Consider the following 22,868-nt stretch of genomic DNA (forward strand, 5'->3'; position numbering starts at 1 on the left):
GGCCTGACTGGTGCCATGTGTATATGATATGCACATGGCACCAGGCCTGTGTTGGGACCCTGCACAAATCTCTACCTATGATGTGCATTTCTACAGGCCAAATATACAGTATTCTAAGACCTTCATGAATGTTGTTAATGCTTAAGTAAATACAAATGTGTTGACTTGTAAATTCATTAATGTGGAAAAGGCACAGTGAAACTAATAACTCCTTTTATAATGAGTTTTCTCACTATTGCCACAGATGGATTATTGTAAAGAAACACTGTCATGTGCAATTTTTGCACAAAGGGAAGGGTAGAAATATTCTGTAATTTTGACCAAAGGCAGCAGTGCATAAACCAGAGCTCAACAGAACCATTTTTAATGTTATTATACACATCCTGCTTTTGTCATATAGTAAGAGAACTGCTTTATATTGAGCCTTTCTTCTGGACTGCATTGTGCTTTTTACTATAGCCAAACAATGTAGAACATTGTGTTAGTGGATTATTGTCTTAAATCTGCCTTCCCTAAATTTGCCTACCCTCGGAATATGTTGCTTTACAGGTAAGGCAACATATTCTTAGCAAAATGTCAAACGTATTAAATTCATATAGGCTTATTTTCAGTTTAACAATCATAATCACTTAAAGGTGCAAAATGTATCCGGTGCAAGGTGTAAAGTTGAATTTGAGGGTGCAAAGCTCAGTGGTTAGCAGTGTTGCCTAACAGCAGAAAGGGGCTGGTTTCAAACCTGACCCTGCCTGCTGGGGCCTTTCTGTTAAATTTTGCATGTTCTCCCCATCTCTACATGGGTTCCTTCCCACAATCCATACACATGCAGGGTCAGTGACTGGGAAACTACATTTTCCATAGATGTGAATGTGGTTGTTTTTGTTTGTCAGGCAACCTGCCCTTTGAGTACTCGTCATCTTGCCCATTGGGTGCAGGGGGCTCCAGTATCTGTGACAGTGACATTTTTAGATGAATATAGAAGTATGCAATTTGCTTTATATGTAAAAAATGGGCACATCGTAGTTACTTATCTCATATCTTCACTCTCCAGGCAGAGCTTACAGTCAGACCTGCTCAATCAACAGTTCCTCCCACGTTGGCATTCACCATTGCTGCACTACAAAGTTCTTATCTTGACCCTTAGCCTACGATTGACCAAGCTAGACCAACGAGGATGTCCCAGCTCCAGTTTCAGTGTCCGGCTAGCCCCATGCCTGCTGCCTCTGCCCCACTGCAGCTGGGACAACCGCAGCCTGGCTACAGCATCCCCTGTGCTTCAGGCACCCTACCCTCGGAGAACGCCAGCCAGCCCATCAGGAGCTCCGCTCTCCCCGCGGGCTCAGCCACTCCCTACAATACCACCTCAGGTTTGTTTTTTGTATTTGTTTCTTTAAAAAAAAAAAAATGTATTTTTCATTGTTGCTGTTCATTTATGTTTTTGTGCACAATAAAGTACCTTTTATTTAACCACTCACATTTGTGGTTGTAAATATCAATTGCAAAAGTGTACAGTGGGTATTTTGTTAGATTCACACTTTGTATTTGAAACCCCTCCCCCATATCGTGCTGTGTATGGAGGGCTCTCTGTGTGCCACAGTCACTGCATTTGAAATGTTAAGGATTGTATGCTTCTTGTTTTCAAAGTTTTATCAAGCCCTGCACATCTTCCTCAGACTCTTTGTGTAGTTGGTGTCAGATTTGGCACTAGGAGCAGCCCTTTGTTTTTGTGTTCATGATCATGTCCATTTGCTTAGTTGTGAGTATTTCAGATCTTCTTTTTGTTTTGTCACAGTATCTAACATGGCAAACCCTAAAGAGAAGACCCCCATGTGTTTGGTGAATGAGATGGCCCGTTTTAACAAGATTCAACCTGAGTATAAGCTGCTGTGTGAGCAAGGACCAGCTCACTCCAAGGTACTTTGAGAGCAATTTTTACAGACAAACTGTGCTTTTGTCTTCTTTCGTCACAAGTTCATGCTATTCGGAAAATCTATTGTATTTCCTGTCTCCTGCGTCTGTCAGATTTTCTCAGTTAGGCTCACGCTGGGAGATCAGCACTGGGAGGCAGAGGGGACCAGCATCAAGAAAGCCCAGCATTCTGCTGCTGCATCGGCCCTTGCTGAGACAACACTTCCCAAGCCCACCATGAGGACACCCCGCAACACAGGCAAGAACCCAGGTGGGCTCTTCCCACTGCCACTGTCGCAATCTTTTTCTAACGTTTGGTAACACTTAGCAGAAAAGAGTTTTTCATACATAGTTTTATCTTTGGTTTGTTGGTTTTCTTTGTGTTGGCCTTAACAGCAGATGGCATGACACATACCATGGAGTTAAATGCACTATGTATGAAGCTTGGTAAAAAGCCTATGTATAAACCGATCGACCCATACCCTGGGATGAGACCACCAAACTTCAATTACAATGTCCGAGCTCCAGGACCTTACCAGCGTTCTATGCAACAGTGAGTTTCCTTTACTTGGAAATGAGTAAAGAGGACATTCTTCCATTTTGTCCTAATTTTGAATAATTTCATGGAGTTTTTGAGATGGAACAAATGTTGAATTTGATTATTTTTTTTTTTTTCCAGGTACTATTACCCATTTCCTCCAGTGGGACCAATGTTATACCACATGGAGCTTTCCATCGGAGGCCAGCAGTTTATTGGGAAGGGACGCACACGGCAGTTGGCCAAACATGAGGCTGCTGCCAAGGCCCTAAAAGTCCTGCACAAGGAGCCAATATTGCAACAGTTGCCAGTGGTGAGAATAAAATGCACACTCAGGATGAGAAAGTGCTAGAAAGCCTGTGTGTAATTTGGTTAGACGTACAGCTTTTCTTTCTTTAATATGCTTTCTGCTCTTGACAGATGAATGGAGAACCCGAGGAGGAGAACCTCAACAAATCAGAAATCAGTCAAGTGTTTGAAATTGCACTGAAACGCAACTTACCTGTCAACTTTGAGGTGATTTATACATTTCTTTTTATAGATATTAATGGAAATACATCAGTTCAGTGATATGTAGACAAAATGTACGACTCAGCCCAGATTTGCATCTAGTTTAATTATAGAGCATGAATGCCTCCTCTACATCACAATTTGTCACTGTTGTTTTCCAGGTTTTAAAAGAAGAAGGCCCTCCCCATATGAAGAGTTTTATTGTGCGTGTTGCAGTTGGGGAGTTTACTGGAGAGGGCGAAGGAAAGAGTAAAAAGATTGCCAAGAAGCTGGCAGCAGCAGCGGTGCTGGGGGAGTTGAAGAGGCTACCACATATACCCAGTGTGGAAAAGACGCTGCCACGCATCAAAAAGAAAACCAAATCCATCATCAAGGTAATGTGACCAGTGAGCTGCAATAACAATAATCAGTACAGACCTAAAGACTCTTCATGAAGTGATGATTAACCTGTCACGCCAACAGCTGCAGACCAGCCCAGAATATGGCCAGGGGATGAATCCCATCAGCCGCCTGGCTCAGATCCAGCAGGCCAAGAAGGAGAAAGAACCGGAGTACAGCATGGTGACAGAACGAGGTTTACCTCGGCGCAGAGAGTTCGTCATGCAGGTGAATCAACAGCAATGGCGGCATGCCCTTAGCGTGACTTATGCAACATCTGTTTCTGCTTTCCTTTGCCTTTTTTTTTCTTAATTTCTCACCCATTCAGTTATTTTTTTTCTCTGTTTGCTGCATGTGTTCTGGTACAGGTGACAGTGTGTGGCCAGACTGCAGAGGGAATGGGACCTAGTAAGAAGGTGGCCAAGAGGAACGCAGCAGAGAGAATGCTGGAGCTCTTGGGATATAAAGTGCCTCAACCTCAGCCCCCTAAACCGGCACTCAAAACTGATGAAAAGGTACTGCTACACCTTTTATCAAGCAAGTCTTGTAAACATGGCAGACAAGAAATATTTGATATTTGTGACTAACCTTTATTCCTTCATGTACATCTATTGTTTTTGATTTATTATATATGTATATATAGACCCCACTGAAAAAACCTGGTGATGGGCGCAAAGTGACCTTCTTTGAACCTGGCTCTGTAGAGGAGGTGGCATTGAGTAAGTGTCACTACATCTACTGGACCCAACTATTTGGCAGTGGTCATATTGTGTAAGTTACTGTGTTATTTCGGTTGTGCTAATGCGCCCTTCACAAATGTGCTTTTACTTTGAAGGTTCCAAGGAGGAGGACTTCCGCCTGCCTTACTTGAGCCACCAGCAGCTACCTGCAGGTATTCTGCCCATGGTCCCTGAGGTGGCTCAAGCAGTCGGGGTCTGCCAAGCATCCCAGGCCAAGGACTACAGTCGAACTGTACCCAACCCAGGCAAGGCCCCGATCACTGCCATGATTGCCAATGAGCTGCTTTACGCAGGGACATCACCGACTGCTGAGACTATCCTAAAGAACAAAAATAATCTGAACCAGCTGCCCCACGGACCCCTCACCAGGCCTTCAGAACAGCTGAGCTTTCTTGCATCGGTGCAGAACCTGCAGGTAACTGACAGCATGCTCTGCTTTAGCAAATTCAATAAGGCTAGTATGCATTTGATTTAAACTACAAAAAGGTCAGTATTCATTGAAATATTTTATTTGCTTGCAGGTGGAATACAAAGATTTCCCCAAAAACAATAAGAATGAGTTTGTGTCACTAATAAACTGCTCCTCCCACCCACCGCTCATCAGTCATGGGATTGGGAAAGATGTAGAATCCTGTCATGATATGGTGAGTATTTTTTATTTTATTTTTTTATACTACAAAATGGTTTAAAGGTTCAGTAGGTTATTTTAACATATTTGCTGAAACTGTCACTGAATCCTAACAGTATGACATTAGGCAGATTGTCTGTGAAAATAAGCATGTTCCTCTGCCTCCCCCTAGTGCCCCCGAAAAAGAAACAAAAACAATCGGAGCCGAGGACCCTCTAATGTAGTGACCTGGCCAACATGTTGAAAACAGTCGCCCCTGGCCCACCAGCTAGAACAAACTTTCTCCTTTTACAGCTAAACAATACACTAAAATAGGTTTCTGGCGAGAAATAAGCAATGCAGTAACATAATCTTAATTTATATTTCATCAGCCCTTCCTAGTTTTACAGTTTGACTGCAGTTCATGAGTTGTCATTGACACTGCGTTAGAGACTCCTCACCTCGGATTGGTTGTTTTCCTTCTGCTAGGAGCACCAGAAGGAGGCAGATGAATGTGATATTTTTTTTTTTTTTTTTTTTTTCTTAGATGGTCTGATTCATATAGTGCTGTCAGGATATAGTGAAAGTTTGAGCTAATATGACAAAACGCTATTTTTTATGAAAGTTACCAACTGTAACTTTTAACAAGCTTATGTCTAGAATGCATGTGTCAAAACGCTAAAATGCTATTCAACTTTCCAGCCAAAAAGTATTTGGATCCCTCAGGAACAAACCAATAGAAACAAAATGCTGAAAATAAGTGGCACAAACCTTTAACGGTATCAGTCCTTGCATGACCATGTTAAAGGGATATTTCACCACTGGAAAGATGAATATGTATTTAAATTGGGTCATTTATGTAGTAGAAATGTGAATTTTTTTTTAGAAGTTGGTGCCTTCTAGACCGAGAAAAGCCAGAAAATGTATTTTTAGCTCGTGGATGAAAGACAACAACTCTCAGAATGCACTTGCCTCGCTTCCCTACGAGGCCACTCCCACGCCTACTGGTTACAGAGGGCAGTCAAGTCAAGTGGGTTTTATTGTCATTTCAACCATATACCTGCATGTAGTATATAGTAGAACAGACAACGAAAGACAGGGCATAAGTAGACTTGTAACAGAGCACTGATTGTTGTAAGTTAGGTTCACCGTGAGGTGAAGGTAGAATATAATGTATTTCTTGAGATTTGCGTGGAAATCACCAGCAACAATAAATAGTCCATCCGGATGTGCGCTTTGGAGCTCACTGATAGCTCCGTAAAGTTAAGCTAATGCATTGGTAGCGCTTGGTGTAATGTAAACACAGAGTATAAACACAGCCGTGAATTTGCATGGAAATGTAGAATGGTCGACATTTAACATATACAGCCCACCTCCACAAGTCTTACCCAACAGAGCAGCATCTCTATCTGCTCAGAAGGCTAGCAGGCCTGGTAGCTGGATAGCGGATTCTGCTACACCGTTGTTCAGCCATGTTTTCACAAAATCAAAAAAGCAGCAGTCTCTGAACTTGCGTTGGGAGTTTCGTTGAAGTTGGATGTAGTCCAGTTTGTTGTCTAATGAGCGGACATTTGCAAGCAGGATGGATGGGACAGGTGGCCAGCTAGCGTTAGCTTTCCACCTAGCTCGAACTCCTGCCCTCGTTCTGCGTTTCCGCTTTCTCGTACATCGCTTTCGATGTCTGTAATAAAGTTTCCTGCATATTCTCCGATCTGTACCAATGTATCCCAGTGGTACACGTGCGGTAGTTTGAATGCACATAATTGCAAGGTTGCTGCTGAAAAAGTCTTTGCCAGACAAACATTTTACATTCTATTGCAGCACCTGCTCCGGCCGCCTCTGTATTGCGCCTCGTACAGGTAGCCATGAGCATTGGATTCGCGCACCAGATTTTCAAAATCCCCTTCTGCCATATCATCTTCAAAACTACCTCCCGCCATCGTGGTTAGCCTACTAAAGTATGAATTAATTACTCAGCTTTCTCCATAGAGCAATAGCCTGTTAGCTTAGCTTGAAGATGGCTGACACTATTTGGAAATTCTGGGAGTGAGGTCCCACTTCCTATGGGCGAGTTGAAAACATGCAGAACTAGCTCTTACTACTGGCTGTAGCCCATAGCCTCTCGGCAAAAATGCCTCCGATGACGCAAAATGACGATTTTTGCGTCATCAGAGGTTTTTTTCTAGACACGCAATACAGAGATCTCTTCTCAGGGGGACACGAGGGAGGGACGGTCATTCGCGGAAATAGTACCGGGTTTCTACAGATCAGACATGAATCTCACCTTTCGGCGAAATTTGCCGTTTTGAAACCAAAATAGGTGACCTACGTGAATCGTGTAGATTCGATGAGAAAATATTTAAAGGGGCGGGGGGTTAGTACTCGGGCCTGGAAGCTGTTTAGCACTTGGTGCCTCAAATTGAGGGAGTCGGGTGCTTGCTTCTGCAGCGCATGTTGAAGGAAGACACTGTACGGCAGCAGCGGTAAGAAAGTGCTGCTAATCACAAAGCTTCGGTCCGTGCACTCTGTCATACGAGTATGTTACCGGCAACAACAGCTACCGCTACCACTGCGACTGTTGCTTTACTGACCGACCGTGATACAAACAATACGTGTGTGCACGTTCATAGAGGAACACGATTTGTCATTAACGATGGCCACTGTGTAAAAGCTATCTGAAGCCCAAACTGCCCTGACGCTGTCTGTTTGGAATTAGCATGGCAGTTATTTACGTCCCACAGTTTAGACGTCTAGCTATATGAAAAGATAAACAATGCAACGTTTTTAATAAATGTAAATAAAGCAGCTAATATCAACATGGACAAAATCATGAATGTACTAATTCTCTTTTTTGATGATGAAGTAGTAAAGTTTAGTTTTCACAATGATTCATTGTAGGATTATGATATTATTGCAATATGTAAATGTGTACTCTTTATTTAACATATGGTTGGAAGAAGTAAAAATTGATCCAAAACTTTTTAGTTTTTAAAAATTATGACTTTTATTATTGTGTAATGTCAGAAGGACTTTAACTGTTTTGCCAGTCAAATTAACTTTAATGAGTACATACTGAAATATTACACTGTTGGTTGGCAAAAAATGCATCTCAAAATGCATCAGATTGATGCTTTAAAATATTTAATATATTTTATTTTTAATATTTAAAATTTTCTTCTGGGGGAGCATGCCCCCGGACCCCCCTAGAGAGGTAATATCCTTCTCACCTTTTTCACCCCTGACCCGTTTTCATGCCTGACAGATACAAAGCTTAATGCTAATCGGTGAAGTATCCCTTTAAGTTACTATATGAAACAAAGTTGAAACATGTTTAGCGTGGTGACAAGGTGCTTAATGAAATGTCAAAATTGCAGCATATGTATTGTCGCTCACAATTAACATCCAATGAAGACAAAGCAGGAAGGAGTATTTTATACGGTGTAATATGCTGTAATTCCTGCAATGCATTTTCTGCTCCTAAATATATCAATAAAGGCCTATTTTGTCCACAGTCCCTTTCACTGCTTTGAACACAACAAAGCACAGCCAATATGACTTTTCTTTTGTTTCCTTAGAATGGTAGGGAAAGTCTTCAAAGGTCCCAAAATGGGAGCCGTACGTTGGCTGCCTTCTGGACACCAAGTCCTTTTTTGTTGAAGAATACCTACTACCAAGACAATGCAGCTTGGCTGTACAGGGTTGTACTTAATGGAGTATCAGTTGCCTCTTAAAAATGGTCACTCCAATAACCTGCACTGTTCTTCACCTCTACAGGCTGCATTGAATATACTAAAGTTGCTCTCGGAGTTGGACCAGCAGTTAAATGAAAGGACAGGGAATGGACCCGTCTCTCGGTGAGTTGTGACAAACGCTGTCTCTCCACGTACTCATAGCTGCGTTTACAATAAGCCTTTCATTCCGCTAATAAACATAGTGAGTAATCAGAAATATAAATGCCTCATTTAAACACTTCAATCAGTATAAAATGGCTTGTTCTGAAGATGTTTGTCACTTGTGCTCTCTGCTAATTTTCCAAGTGCTGCCTGTTTCCTAAGGAACCTTAGGAGATAATCTATTCATTTTCTGAACATAAAAGGAAGGCGTCGCTTTTGCTTAAATTTTAAAGTTTGGGACTGATCGAGTGTTAAACAGTGACACTGTGTGACTTGTTTTCCACAGGTGTGGCAAGCAGGAAATCGACGGTGACTTGCACCTCAAACAGGCTAACTCAAGCACATTGACACAGACCCTGGATGGCACTGTTTAGATCATCAGGTTGGGTTGTCTGTAAAAGCACTAGAGAAAACTCAGACACTGTGTTCTTAGTTTTAGAAGGCTACAGGAAGCTTTGGGCACTGTAGGCTCTAAACCGTCACTGTTCATATTCATTGTTCCAAAATGTTCACAGTTAAACAAGATTGATAGGAAAAAAATAGCTTCTTCCCCTTGATGTTGTTTAATTGTTCACAGTATTTATTTTGTTGCTTGGTAGAAGTAGTAGCTGCATCCTAGTCAATGAGTTGGGAGTTTACTTGGGGGGGGGGGGGGGCGATTAACTGTGAATTCTGTTCTGTTTTGCCTATAACTTGTTTCCTCTCTGTGAGACCTTATTCTTGTTTTTAAGTCTTTTACGTTTTATCCCCTGCTGAGGTGGTTCATTAAGCAGGTTTGGACCCCATCTTTTTGTCTAGGGTGCAGCTGGCGAACCTCTGTTGATTTTCCTAGAGTGCTTTATATCAACAACCACAAGTGAAGTGTTATTGACATTACCATGTAGGGCTGGGAAAAACTTGTGACTAAATGTAGCGTGTGATGTAATGTGACGTCTCTGCTGTGTGTGGCAGGGACATTTCCCTGTTGCGTCAGTTTCCCCGATACTCCCTTTTCCTCCCTTATGTCAACCTCCCATCTCTCTTTCCGCTCCCCATGGTAATTAAAGTTACGTGCTTACATGCACAAAACAAGTCCTCTGTTATTTTGTCTTTTTCTTTACCTGCTAATGGCAGAATATATAACTTAAAAGTGTAGGTTATCTAGGGCTGTGCGATAATTGAATATAATTTATTTACTTTCAGTGGTATCATATCTTGATGATGACATAATCCTATTGTGTGAGCATTTTATACCTTTCTGGTTTCCAAATGAAAGATTCTAACACATAAGTAAAACCTAACAAGATGAGTTATTTAAGTTGTTATCCTTCAGAACTACTTGTGTATCTGTTTACAGTGCTACCAACAATTTCTTTTCAATAAAGAATTCAGTCAATAATACTAATAATAGAAAAAAGTCAATTATAGCTACTTAAAAAAAGTAACCCTGGATTACATGTGTGCATCCTTTCCTATGAGTCCCTTGTGCTTAGGTAGGCTGTTTGAATCCAGCCCTAGAATGGCGTACTCCAACAATGAAACCAGAATGTAAATTAATTTTATGGCTGTTGCTAAATGAGTGGTTACTATAAATAGTATTAAAATGCGGTTTGATTTTATGAAATATAATTTGAAATATCATCAAATATTGCTCAGCCCTAGGGTCCAATGCAAGCGTCTGTTGTTTACATTTGATCAATTCTGATGGGGATTATGCTTATCAAATCCTAATTCAGATTCCTCTGATATTTGAGAGAAAAAAAAATGAAAACAAAAAGCACATACATTTCAGAATGTATCTGCTATGGGGTATTCAGGGATTTGTTTTAATATAAAGCTAAAATCAAGCAACATGTACATCTTTATTTTTATGCAAAAGTTTGCTGTTTTCCCTATTTATTTGAGTGGCCAAACATGAGCTCATTCTGGGACGTTTTGACTTAAGACATTCTAAACTACATTCTTGCTTTATGCTGTAGGAAAGACTTGATCATTAGTCTCATCCTTAGTCTATTCATCACTGCTGTCGTTTGAGATTAGCCACACTTGTTAAAACTATATGTGTGCATTGATTGACACATGCATAATACACAAGATAGAGTGCGAAAGTGCAGTAGCTCCAAAAGTGGCCACTGACAAGGAATCAGTGAGAAAAGTGAAAAATATAAGAATAAAATAATAAAAAAAAATAAGAATTCATGGTAATTATACTTTTTCGATCCTGTTTTAACTCAAAACCGGATGGTAATACTTACTGCTAGCATCATTGCATTATGCCTTTATCAGCCTCTTTTTGCTACATGTCTTGTGAAGTTTACAGGAACACAAGCATGCAAGAGTGTGTTTAGAGTAGTGGTTTGCAATTATTTTATTTTAGGTTAACATAATACAGCACAATAATCTGGTAAATTATTAATTTACAGATATTAAAGACACTCCTATTCCCCTTTTGGCCAGTCCAGCATTCAGTCACTGTTCAGTATTTTATTATATCATTGGTGAAAACAGTTTGAAGGGACTTTAAACTTCATCTGAACATTATTTAAATGTTTTTGGAATGCTGATGACCACTTGGCTGAGTCGTCATCTATTACACACTTCTGAATGATCAGTCTAAAGATCTAAAGCCCCCTCCGACTGGCCTTTGCATTACTTCAGATCATCTGTATGTTATTGAATCCTGGCTGTATAGCTGGGCAGTTTGGCCCACTGCTGTCCAAACAAGCAGAAGGATTTTATTTTTTATTATTTCATTTTTTTGCAAAGAAAATTTGATATAAATGTTAAGGTTCTGACTCCCAAAAGTTGTCTTAACTGTACTTAGGTACGGTTATGCAACCGTAACGGGGGTATTAGACATTTGTTTCTTCCTGGCGTCAATGAAGGGGTACATGCACCTGTCGGACCCCATGAAACGATACGTAACCACATTGGATTCCCATGGCAACAATCTGAAAAGTAACATAAATGGTATATCAGTTGCTAAGCAATGGAAGTGCACAAAAAAACAGTATAGTCTCTGGTTAATATGAAGGTGTAGCTTTGTACTTACGCTCTGCAAAGAAAAGGCAGGTATGTGAGGCGAGGGATGCACACTAATGGTTGGTCTATCAGGATGGCATTCATGGCCTGCTCAACACAGTACTGGGGCTCCAGAGGGGGTAGGAGCAGTTCCACTTCCTCCCTATTAGTGGCACGAAAGGACAAACTGGCTGTCACTTATGAGTTGCTGCAGCGTTTTGACAGCAAACTCATACATAAGCAGCCAGAATGCCCAGCAAACATACCCATATTCCTGATCTGCATTTTTGTTGTACAGTAGTAGAAAGGGATTTAGTTTAGCATATGAACAGAATTGTTAAGAACAATTACTGTAAGAAACCCTTTATGAGAAAATACATTATACAACTAAACCTAGAAGAACAGAGACAAGCCAGGAAGTCTTTAATACTGGAGTTCAAAAGCACCTTTTTTTTAAGCAAAGAACAGAATGATGGATATTTGGTGTGTCTCTTTGTTGGTTGGGTCTAAATCACTCCATCCAGATTCTAGTAAATCCAGTGGATGTGATTGAATTAAGCAGTACTATGTGATAATTCTGTTGACATACCGTATCTTGCAGCCTTCAAACATGCCTGTGTCCACGATATAGGGGCACACAAGAGTAGTCTTCACTCCTTCAAACTCCTCAGTCAGCAGCTCATGGGCCAGAGACTCGTGGAAGCCGACTGCAGCAAACTTACTTGCACAGTAATCCTGTCTCAAACAAAAAATTTAAACTTGTTCACTGTTTCTTTACAAGTATTGAATATTTACACAATTATTTGTAACTTTCCAGAACTACAAAAGAATGCTATTTTGTGATATGTATTTGATTCAAATACAAAAATATTTAAAAAAAAGATACAAAATAGCATTCTGTATTTGAACGTGTCACTTAGTTTGCTAACAGAGAAGTGTGTGAAAGACTGCAGTAAAGCTGTCGTATCTTAGTGTTACGGGGATGTTTCTCCCTCCCTGGTTCACCTCGACACAAGCTGTGCTGAAGAGACCAAGGATGCTGGCGATGGTGATAATGTGTCCATGATTCTGGGCCTTCATCTGAGGGAGGAAGGCCTTCACTGTCTGAGGTACACACATATGCACACACACATACATTGTTAGATTGCAGCAAGTTATTATGAGACAACAACCCGTGCAGGGTTCATACGACTTAGTGACTTAAATGTTACTCAATGTGGAGGGAGCTTATGTTGCTCGAGCAGCTTCATATTAAGAGGATTTATGTGGGAATCCTACTGTGTAGTCCATAGTGTAATGAGGATAAAGCTGTTAACGCAATACATTTTACACGTCATGTGTCACACTGTGCACAATAACCTGCTCTGTATAACATCTGATGCTAAAAAGATGTGTACATTGTGGAATTCAAAAGCTTAATTTCCAGCTCTCTAACTTTCAGCCAATGCTAAATCATTATCTGTGTTTGATTTAGAAAGTGTGCCACCTACAAAACAGGGCAGATTTAATTTTGAGACATAAAATAATGCTTACTAATAAAGGTGGCCTACCATCAATGCAATAAATGTGTGTGCAGCTTTACATTTGATTAAATAACATTGCTGACGTGTTTCTGCCAAAGCATGAGTATTGTTTATTCGCTTATATAGGCCTACAAGACAAGCAAGACAATGATTGAATTCCACCCACAAGTGTTGTTCATTGTGTTGATTGTATAATGTATATGTGATTTGCTGCTAAACACTACTCATGCACTATGGATGGCTTCAGAATGATAGTTTAATAAAACATGAAGCTGCACAGACAAACAGTTTCACCACTCATATTCAACACTTAGGTGTGATTGGTGAAATGTCTTTAACACATTTCATATTGACTTAAGAGTTCTCACCCAGAAGAGTGCATGGCAGTTGACTTTCATGGTCCTCTCTATCAGTTCATCGGGACAGTCTAACATGCGCTCCCCAGCCACCACTCCAGCGTTGTTCACCAGCATTGTAACGTCCCGGCCCAGGTCCTTTCGCACAAGCTCTGCGTTGCGATACACATCCTCCCTGTTGGTCACATCCACCGTGTAGGTGTGCGCCTTACCCCCCATCTCACGCACCAGCTTGGCTGTCTGCTCGTTCAAAGTGCCGTTGATGTCCCACAGCACCACCTCTGCCCCATGCTTGGTGAACTCCTGAGCAAAGAGACGACCCAGGCCGCCACCTGATCCGGTGATCAGCACCAGCTCGCCATCAATTGGCTTGGTGCGCGGGCGCATGACAACCCGTACAGAGTTGCGCAGGATGAAGTAAATCACATCCAGCAGCATCATCTGGAGGTCCATTAGAAAAATCATTTTGATCTACTGCTGATGGTCTTGATTGTAGGAACCTATGGATTCGACTTCACACCTGTTACCTGTGAAGGTGTGTTTCCTACGGCCTGACTAAGTGTTAGATTGTGCGAGTAAAAAATATGCAGACAGCCAAGCTGGTGTTTACCTCATTCTGTGACCCTCAGCCTCCATAGTGGTTTATTTAAACACTCTCCTCCCGGATTAGAGGAAATACCTACTGGATTAGAGGAAATGCTTACCTCCTAATAAAGCCACTTTTGTTGTAAGCTGTAAATGTATGCATTTTCACCATTACTGAAAAAAGTAACCTGTCAGATGGCTAAAGATAGTTAAAGAGTCTTGAAGTTTCAGGGTCTTTGTAGGACATTAGTCACTGTTCACAGCTTGCACATACTCTACACGTGAAACTCAAGTTAGGCTACCTCTAAATACTATTCTTACACATAACCTATGAAAAACATGTATGTAAATATATATTTAACAAATCTGCATTATGTGTGTGTAAACGCCACAGTTTAATTTTAAAGCTTCTCAGTATGAACAGAAGGAAGGAACAGGAAAGTTGAGGAGGAATAATGCATGCTCACACTGAGGTGAACAGATGAAATGGGACAAATTGGTGATTTTTCATCATTAGTTCCAATTAATTCAAGGCCCCGAGTATATATAATTGACTCACCATCCAAAAATTGCCACTAATTTTGGGAGGGTCTCAATGCAGTTTGTTCCTGAATCCAACCTCAGCTGTACCAGGAGGACTAATGAATATTTTTAAGTAATACAGAAGTAAGCAAATAAGATTCAAGAGCTGCTATTTAACTACAAATACTCTAAACCTCATAGATTCCCAGACATCTTGTACATGTACATATAGACAGTGCAGTGGCTCAGAGGTTAGCACTGCTGCTGCCTTACAGCAAAGTAAAGCAGTGAGATACATTTTACAAGCTTTGGTCCCAGTACTCCCTCTGCCCTGTGATCATAAGAAATGAGAACATAAGGAGATTATGTACATGTAAAATGTAAATCTCTGCATTGCTACTTATGTCTCAAGAAAGCTGCTTGTTGCGTATCACGTTTTTGTTTTCTATAAGTTAACATTGTCAGCTTTGATTACTTCCTAGGTTGGCATGTGAGGTATTTTTAGAGAATTATATGAGTGAATTTGAATTTTAAAGCTTTGTTATAAACTGTGCACTTAAAGTTCATCATGGCTTTTTCAGTACTTATTCTGTATATAGAAAGACAATCAACCAGAGACTTGAAACTGGCTTGTGAGAGCTAATCCGTCACAATGATCGTCTTTGTTATTGTTGTTTCTTAGTTGAATTTGATACAAATAATGTAAAGATTATCTATGTACATGTCCAAAAGATAATTTTGATATTGAACAACAACATTTTAACGTGGTGGAGCTTTTTTATCTCACAATTTGTTTTTCTACATTACAGAATATATTTACAGAAATGTGTCAAGGCTATAAGGAGGTTAGTTAAAATACTGCTAAGAATGTTGCCCTACTGTGACATGAGGACACTTGAAAACAGCAGCAAAGATCACATCCAAGTGCCTTAAATCTACCTGTATATTGGCATGCAGCTCAAGTTATGTGGATTTAGTGTGGATCAGCTGTGTCTGATTGTTTTCCAGCCAGTTTCCCTGTTTGATGCCATAAAAATGATACATTTTCAGTGTTTTCTACTGGTGGGAAGCCATCCAAAACTGGACCATTTCTGTCTTTTCAGAACTGAGTTTATCGAATCTGTGCAACTGTTCATGGTCCAAATGTTAACAACAATTAATAATTTGTTGGGAACACTGCTAGAAACTAAGGCTACTGTGGTATTTCAACAGTATTTTGATATTTTGAAAACAAAGTATTGAAGTTTTCTGGTAAAAAAAATAGATAAGAAGAGAAGTATATTATAAGAACAGGAGAGAGGGCAAAAGTGGTGTCTATATGGGCCGTATCCAGTTAGTGCTGACTGTCTGTTACTGGAGCAGTAAATGGCCGTCATCATCTCTGCAACACTGTTTTGTAGGGGGGCCACAAGGTAGGGCCACACCAAGGGAAAGGGATCCACAACTGTCATTGGTGGTAATGGTAATGTTTTTCGCTTTGTCTACGTATGTTTCCCTCAATTCTTAAACTTGAGCCTGTGTTGTTTTGAGCAGTATAATCCTTCAGCTACCCCCAGCAGCGTTCTGCTCCTATATATTCTCCCTTGACACACAAAGCAGAAGGCTACTGGGAATTTTAGTTAAAGTGGAGGCCTGCACTGTCCACACTGTTGTTCTTTTGCATGAATAACCTCAACCATAGGAGTTTCATTAATCCACTCTTTTCACATGTTGAGGCACACATGGGCCTGGGAAGCTGGCTGCCTCACGAGCAGATCAGAGAGAGAGAGAGAGAGAGAGAGAGAGAGAGAGAGAGAGAGAGAGAGAGAGAGAGAGAGAGAGAGAGAGAGCGAGAGAGAGTGTTTTTGTGGTTTTGCAATTGAAGGTGGATTTTTGTATGGCTTCTGCAGAAGAATGTAAAATGCCTTGTCTAATAGATCAAATCTAATGTTTGCCAAATTGATCTTACATAGCCATGCACATTGAATTCGCGTATGCGGGTCACACTTTACTTACAGTGGTGAACTGTTCCTTTAAGAGATACAGAGTTGACACATGAATCACTTCCAACTCACCGACCAGAGATTCAACTCCTGATAGTCGCATTGCTGACCACAAATGATACGTGTTAATATTAAGACTTTTAAGTACTTTAACTGGACAGTACTTTAAAACACTTTTATGGTGAATAACTTCATACAGGGATTAGGCTACCGCTAAGTCGTTAACATTTTTTGCATAAAAAAACTCCATAAACGTGTTGAGGTACATGTTGTGATGGCAGTCAGGAGGAGCAGCTCTGTCACTTTGGTTTGTCTTGGTGTGTCTTTGTTCCTCATCGGTCCGTGCCAGTCGGGCTGTCGGGAAACAGGTCTGTGTTGCACCGGCCGGGACCCGTCATGCATCAGCAAAGGATGGAGGTCTGACTGGTCCTATGGCACCTGCTACTGCGACCAAGCCTGTGTGTCCACCCTGGACTGCTGCCACGACTATGAGACAGCCTGCCCAGGTAGGTTGTAGCCTACTAAAAAATCTGTTTCAAATGTTAAACTCCATAGAAACCCATTAGCCTACAGTACAGTGTGATGATATGAAGTTTGTTTAAGACTTATTTGCTCAAGAGTTCTCAATTATATACAGGGAAAAAACACAAATAACCAAAAATAGAACTAATAAAATTACTTTTACAAAATTCTATCATTATGATTTTGTATTAAAAGCCACATTTGTATGCTATGGAACACTTTTCAAAATGTTTATAGTGAGACTATCCTATTAACAAGAGGCCTACAGTGTCACTGAAATGTTCTCATGTGTTGGCAATAATTGGCATCTTGATCTGTAGACATCTGACAATTATAAAATGAATTTCTATGATTCTGGTTTAGTTTTTTTCCCCTCAGCTGCATGTACTCTTCTCCCTCAGCGCTGTCCTGTGTAGTGAGCGGTTGGACAGAGTGGTCAGGCTGTGCTGAGCCCTGCAGGGCCACAGTCCGCAGGCGGAGCAGGAGGATCCTACAGGAGCCGCTCAATGCAGGCAAACCCTGTCCCCATCTAGAGGAGCACGCCGGCTGTGCAGAGTACTGGTCTCACCAAGGGAACTGCCACAACCCACTTGGTGAGGAAAATCTACCTGGATCTTTCCGCACATCCATGTGATCATCACATTATTATCTGACATTTGGTGGAATTACTTTATGCGGTTATCTTATCCACCTAAAGACAGCAGAATTTGTGACGAGGAAAGTTATCAAATGAAAAATATGACTGGCTTAAAGGGCCACTTAGTAAACAGGGTTATTTTAAAGTGTGATTAGGCCAGGTCACATCTGAAGTTAATGACTGCAATGTAAAAAAAAAACTAACTGACCTGTAATAGACAGTACAAATCAAATAATACTGAAAACCACATTACAATATCCTTTCATACACCCACATCTGATTAACTGATCAGAAGACAGATCATTATACAGGATTGTTTACCGCCTTGTTGTCATTTTAGGTATGTCAACAGTGTTAGATAGTAGAAATTTAGACTTGATGAGTATACAAGTTGTGATAATCCTACATGTGCAGTCTTTAATCATTTAATTAATATGTATATTAGCACATGAGAGAAGCTGTTTCCCCCAGCATGCCAGGCTGTTTTCCCTGCCCATGCTCATTTTAAGTTAAAGGTATTGCAACATATGGTCACATGTAATGTTCTTACCATGCTCCCTCTGCAGTCCCAGCACTGATTATTGCGGGTGGCTATGGCAACGCCAGGAAGAAAAGAGACATCCCTGACAGCAGCGACATTATAGGGTAACACGTTCAGAGAGGCTTTTTGCCTGTAATATGTTCCTAGCTATTTTCAATATGTTTTTAGTCTGAGTTTGATGTGTGTGTGTGTGTGTGTGTGTGTGTGTGTGTGTGTGTGTGTGAGAAATAGGTATTGTGTCCAGTTTCAGTTGACCTCTCTGACAAAAGGATGCCAGCAGAACTCAGGCCCACACACCCAGTGGATGCAGCACCTAAGGGAGGGGCACCGTGTGTGTGTCGAGTGCCAGCCGCCTGCTCTTGCTGCTGGACAGACACACTGTGCTGGAGATGGAGAGGAAAATGACGAGGGCAGGTAAGAATGGAACGAACGGAGAGTATGCTTTGTAAGATTATTAGAATGTTTCTTGTCACATCACAACTTGCCTTTTGTCACCATCATAAAAAAGAAAGAAAACAAATAAGTTATGTTTAACAGCTATTTGAATCTTTGAATTTAGAAAGCCTCACAAGTTTAAGCTTGTGTTGTTCAGAACATGTTAATGACCAGAAGAGACAGATAAGGTATTTGTTTTTTTAAGCCCAGCTAAGACTTTATTCAACCATGAAATTAGCTTGAAGTTAATTTACTCATATGTAAAGAAACTCAGTGTTGCACATAACTTCACTAATAAAGGGGACCGTCCTGCCTCACCCTATAGTCAAGTATTATATTATGTAATTACCAGCCAGAAAAAGTATAACACATGAGTAAATTAGAAAGTGAATGCGGCAGTTATTACTCATATTAAAAACACATCACTTGTCCTTCTGGTCTCAAAACATCTTGCCAAAGGACTACAGTTGAAAAATAGCCAGTTGGCTAACACTGGCGCATTTACAGAAATGTTGATTAATGTGCGTTGTCCTTATAAATAAAATCATTAAGGATTAATAATAGGTAATAATTTCTACATAGAAAAGTGAGTTACAAAATGTCACAAATATGTGTATAAGATGTATTTGTTTGTTTGGTGCACTATGCACAGGAAATGTGATTATATTGTATTCTGGGCATAATCTGATACTAAGTCACACGCTGTTGTCAAATCGCTCCCTTGGACTGGAAAATTCTCTTTTTATTGTTCATTGAACAGCATCTAACCATTATAAATACACTTATTTGCCTTCTTGCCGAGAGTTAGATGAGAAGAACAATACCACTCATATGTCTGTACTGTAAATATGTAGCTGGAGCCTTTAAGGATATACTTAATTATAATTCAGAATCAGGATAACTGTCACTAGTAGCCCACTTACCATAAAATGAATGCCTAAAAAAAGCATAAGACAAATATTGGTATTTTCTGCAATTGCATTGTTAAGAAAACATCATATTACACCATATTCAATTATTCTAAAAACCTCCATGGAATTGACAATGTTGTTTTTGAGAGCAGTCCATTTGCATCACTTAAGGAGGACTGTGGAGTTTTCTTGGAAAACAAACAAAAGTTATGTTTAGTGTTCCTCAACAAAACACATTGTGTGTATATTTGAGGTCTAACAAAAGTGATGAATACATTTCTTTCCTCATAATACACTTGCAAAGCTGATTTTACGTTTAAAAGATTCATTGTTTACATCAATGTTGACTAGCACTAAGTCTTCTTCTTTTCTGCCTTTATTGGCGCATTGCTGCATATCTTGGAGCATTTCTGCCACCAGTAGATTGGTGTGACACCATTGGCAAGAATGTGTTCAACCATGTGCACGTCGTCATGTGTGTGCATGAGACAAACAAAATGGGGACCCACTCATAGAAAAATTGCTCCATAGCGCTACTAGAGGTATAAAAAAACACGCCACAGAAAACCTTAAATCCCAAAACACATTCATACTACCTTAACCCTAATCTTATCCACAGAACAAACATTGTCACACTGCATTGACAGAAGATCCTGGCCACGGTATCTGCAAAAATCTAGCATGCATAAGTCTGTTCTAAGTGCTTCTGTGTCTGTATTTTGAGAGGCGCAGTGGTAGATAAAGTACCGATATGTGGATCAGTTGTGATGAAACAGTCTGCGTTGGTTTTTGTTTTGTTTTTCATCCCAGACCACTGATCTACACCCTATATCTTAGATCTGATTGGTAACAGTGAGGACTACCACTAGATGGCAACATTGTTTATCACTTGGATTTAAAGAAAAATCGTGTGACCACTAACTCATTCCTCCCTCCCTCCCTCCTTCCTGCAGAAGGCAGTCTCTCCAGTGGCAGGCTGTGGGAAACCCTCGATGCAGGGGTGTGTGGAGGCGTGTTGGGAGGCTGGAGGCCTGCTCCTGCCCAATAGCCCACAGCTTCCTATTCATCTAACCTTCTCCTTCCTTCTGTTAGCCTCCCGCCTGTACATATTTACTCAGAGTTGTGTATAAAAAACAATCTGCCAGAATAATTAGAAACCAGCCAGAATAATAAACACTGGTCGCTAACCTGATCTATTAAAGAGTGCTGGTCAATGCTTAGTTGTGCCTTCTCCAAATTAGTGCAACAACATGTATACATTTTATTAATATGGCTAAATGTATGCCAATGAAAATGTCCTATTTCTTAATCAGAATACAATACATTTCTTGTCCATACTGCTCAACAATAACTTTAATAATAAATATTCCCATTTTGGTTTGCATCAAAAACTGCAAATTAACAGTGAAATGAAAGTCAGAAATGCCTAATCAAAATGTAAAGTGATCTGATTTATTTCATTTTATTCATCCAAGGGAAATGTTGTTTTTCTTAAGAAATAGAAATATCTTGGGACATTGAGACACTTTTTTAACATGACAAGTACTGGCTTTGTGTGAATCACAACCAGTCACAACGCCAAAGTTACAACATGCACTAAACAATTGAACATGTATACAGAAACAACAGCATAGAAAGTCAACAGGTAAAAATGTGTTGCTTTTTTTTTACAAAACAGACAGCCTCTGGACCTACAAACAACATTGTATAAGAGCTGGCTAAGGTCGTTCAAATATCTTTTTTCAATTCCCTGGAAACAGTGTACTTTACAAAGACTGATGGCTTAGGCAAGGTTGGGGTCAATTCCACTGAGAGCTTTGAACGTAGAAAAAATATAGTTAATGTTTTTGTACTTGGTTTTAATTTGTCCCATGCTCTAATACTAGCTCCTTTTAGAGTGTCATGTGTGATGTGTGTTGTACTCCATCAAGGCATCCTGAATCGACCCCAACCCTGTAATACAGTGTTAGATTCAGAGAATGTGGAATTGGGCTACTTGCTAAAGCAGTGGTTCTCACTGGGTTTTGGAAACTACCACATGTCCTTGAAAAGGGTCCTATGGGGTTTTAACAAAAAATGAAAAAGACTTGAACCGCTTTACAGTTAAATTTAGCAGGTAGCGCGACAACCAAGTTCTGTTGTAGGTTTCAACTAAATGCATTTACTGTACAGTTGGGAGTCTTGTTATGGAACATTTTGAGAATCTGTGCTCTTTATAGTTTGTATCAATAAATGAGAAATAAAACAAGTCCCTTGATTGTGTTTTCTTCATAAAGCATGATGGTTTAGTCCTTTCTCTAGAGGGATCTCAGTGAAATTAAAAACTCTTTTTAACCAAAAGATTGTGTTAATATGAATGGCTCCCTTGGAAACGGAGGGTAGTAAAGTACCCAAATAAAATAAAATAAAGTATGACTTGTAAAAATAAATGTTTTTTTTTGTATTATGGTGGTTTCATGTCACAGTATCACAGTCTAGGTATCAAATCACAACATCATGTTTGATGTTTCTTTTGCACTACCTTGTCTAAAAGCTTAACAGTTTCAATACTAGTGTCAGGATTTCAATACTTGTGTTTGTGTGTATGCACATGGGTGCACATATGTGTAATATTTGCCTATAATTAATATCAGTTCTCTTTAATAGTGCTTGCTGTCTATTCATGGAATATTGATTGTCATAGTTTTTGAGAGTTATTTCAGTGAAACGTGGTCCCTTACTACAGTATTATAGAAAACCTAAATGATAGGACAGAAGCTCACATGATGCTAAATGAGCAGTTGTGTGATCTGAATGCCCTTTATTAAACTTAATTTCCATTTAAAAAAATATGTAATGCACTCACAATGACATGTCTGACTGAAATGTGTTTCTTCACAACTTAAAGGAGACATCATGCTAATTTTCAGGTTCATACCAAGGGGGTAAGCGAGCCTCCACAAAGCGTACCTCCTATGGAGCCATTTTGATGCTACCAAGCCATCACCTGCCGTTAGCATTCCATTGACTGCCATTCATTTTGACGTCACTTTGACAGTGAATAACTTTACATCTGAAGCGTTTAAAGACTCTATTTGTCCATTGTTTATTTCTAAAGAAACACGACAATATATAAAAGGCTCCATTACCTTGTATCTCACGTTATGGCTCCGTAGCATGCGTTTTTGTAAAAATGATTGTGTTATAACCACGCGACTTTCTGTCGCATAGTAGACAAATTACCGTACAGGCAGGAGAAGCTTGCAGGCAGTTTCGACTTACATTAGCTGTTTAAGTTTAATTA

At 40.1% G+C, this 22,868-nt stretch overlaps 3 protein-coding genes across 6 annotated transcripts in view; 2 read left to right on the plus strand and 1 right to left on the minus strand.

The window, feature by feature from the left end:
* Nucleotides 1-9,642, plus strand: part of stau1 (staufen double-stranded RNA binding protein 1) — an 11,190-nt gene extending 1,548 nt beyond the window's left edge. The window contains exons 2-15 of one of the 4 annotated variants that reach the window (XM_031301468.2): nt 1,049-1,364; nt 1,790-1,911; nt 2,020-2,176; nt 2,302-2,458; nt 2,585-2,756; nt 2,864-2,959; nt 3,115-3,327; nt 3,416-3,559; nt 3,700-3,846; nt 3,975-4,050; nt 4,167-4,486; nt 4,593-4,715; nt 8,453-8,532; nt 8,858-9,642. In XM_031301468.2, the coding sequence (XP_031157328.1) occupies nt 1,172-1,364; nt 1,790-1,911; nt 2,020-2,176; nt 2,302-2,458; nt 2,585-2,756; nt 2,864-2,959; nt 3,115-3,327; nt 3,416-3,559; nt 3,700-3,846; nt 3,975-4,050; nt 4,167-4,486; nt 4,593-4,715; nt 8,453-8,532; nt 8,858-8,945 (2,088 nt within the window). In that variant the 5' untranslated portion in view covers nt 1,049-1,171 and the 3' untranslated portion in view covers nt 8,946-9,642. The remainder of the gene's footprint in view (nt 1-1,048; nt 1,365-1,789; nt 1,912-2,019; nt 2,177-2,301; nt 2,459-2,584; nt 2,757-2,863; nt 2,960-3,114; nt 3,328-3,415; nt 3,560-3,699; nt 3,847-3,974; nt 4,051-4,166; nt 4,487-4,592; nt 4,716-8,452; nt 8,533-8,857) is intronic. The other 3 variants (XM_031301472.2, XM_031301473.2, XM_031301469.2) reach the window with 3 other exon arrangements.
* A 1,258-nt stretch (nt 9,643-10,900) lies between these two features.
* LOC116051229 (retinol dehydrogenase 10-A) lies at nt 10,901-15,150 on the minus strand. Its single transcript, XM_031301474.2, has 5 exons — nt 13,463-15,150; nt 12,577-12,675; nt 12,161-12,306; nt 11,603-11,734; nt 10,901-11,501 (listed from the first exon to the last, which is right to left on the minus strand). Exons 1-5 carry the CDS (start codon nt 13,913-13,915, stop codon nt 11,381-11,383), a joined length of 951 nt encoding a protein of 316 aa, XP_031157334.1. The 5' UTR covers nt 13,916-15,150; the 3' UTR covers nt 10,901-11,380.
* A 1,373-nt stretch (nt 15,151-16,523) lies between these two features.
* si:dkey-7k24.5 (somatomedin-B and thrombospondin type-1 domain-containing protein) lies at nt 16,524-21,840 on the plus strand. The gene is made up of 5 exons (XM_031302117.2): nt 16,524-17,045; nt 17,463-17,654; nt 18,265-18,343; nt 18,471-18,653; nt 20,539-21,840. The coding sequence occupies exons 1-5, from the start codon at nt 16,814-16,816 to the stop codon at nt 20,654-20,656; spliced, it is 804 nt and encodes a 267-aa protein (XP_031157977.1). The 5' UTR covers nt 16,524-16,813; the 3' UTR covers nt 20,657-21,840.
* Nucleotides 21,841-22,868: the final 1,028 nt, after the last annotated feature.

The sequence above is a fragment of the Sander lucioperca genome, chromosome 6, assembly GCF_008315115.2.
Source record: "Sander lucioperca isolate FBNREF2018 chromosome 6, SLUC_FBN_1.2, whole genome shotgun sequence".
Classification (NCBI taxonomy): Eukaryota; Metazoa; Chordata; class Actinopteri; order Perciformes; family Percidae; genus Sander; species Sander lucioperca.

Coding starts and splice junctions, on each gene's coding strand:
- si:dkey-7k24.5 (XM_031302117.2), top strand. CDS start 16,814: ATGGCAGTCAGGAGGAGCAGCTCTGTCACTTTGGTTTGTCTTGGTGTG. Junction 17,046..17,462: donor CTATGAGACAGCCTGCCCAG/GTAGGTTGTAGC, acceptor CTTCTCCCTCAG/CGCTGTCCTGTGTAGTGAGC. Junction 18,654..20,538: donor GAGGAAAATGACGAGGGCAG/GTAAGAATGGAA, acceptor TCCTTCCTGCAG/AAGGCAGTCTCTCCAGTGGC.
- LOC116051229 (XM_031301474.2), bottom strand. CDS start 13,915: ATGATTTTTCTAATGGACCTCCAGATGATGCTGCTGGATGTGATTTAC. Junction 12,307..12,576: donor TCAGCACAGCTTGTGTCGAG/GTGAACCAGGGA, acceptor TGTTTGAGACAG/GATTACTGTGCAAGTAAGTT. Junction 11,735..12,160: donor TTTGAAGGCTGCAAGATACG/GTATGTCAACAG, acceptor TGCCACTAATAG/GGAGGAAGTGGAACTGCTCC.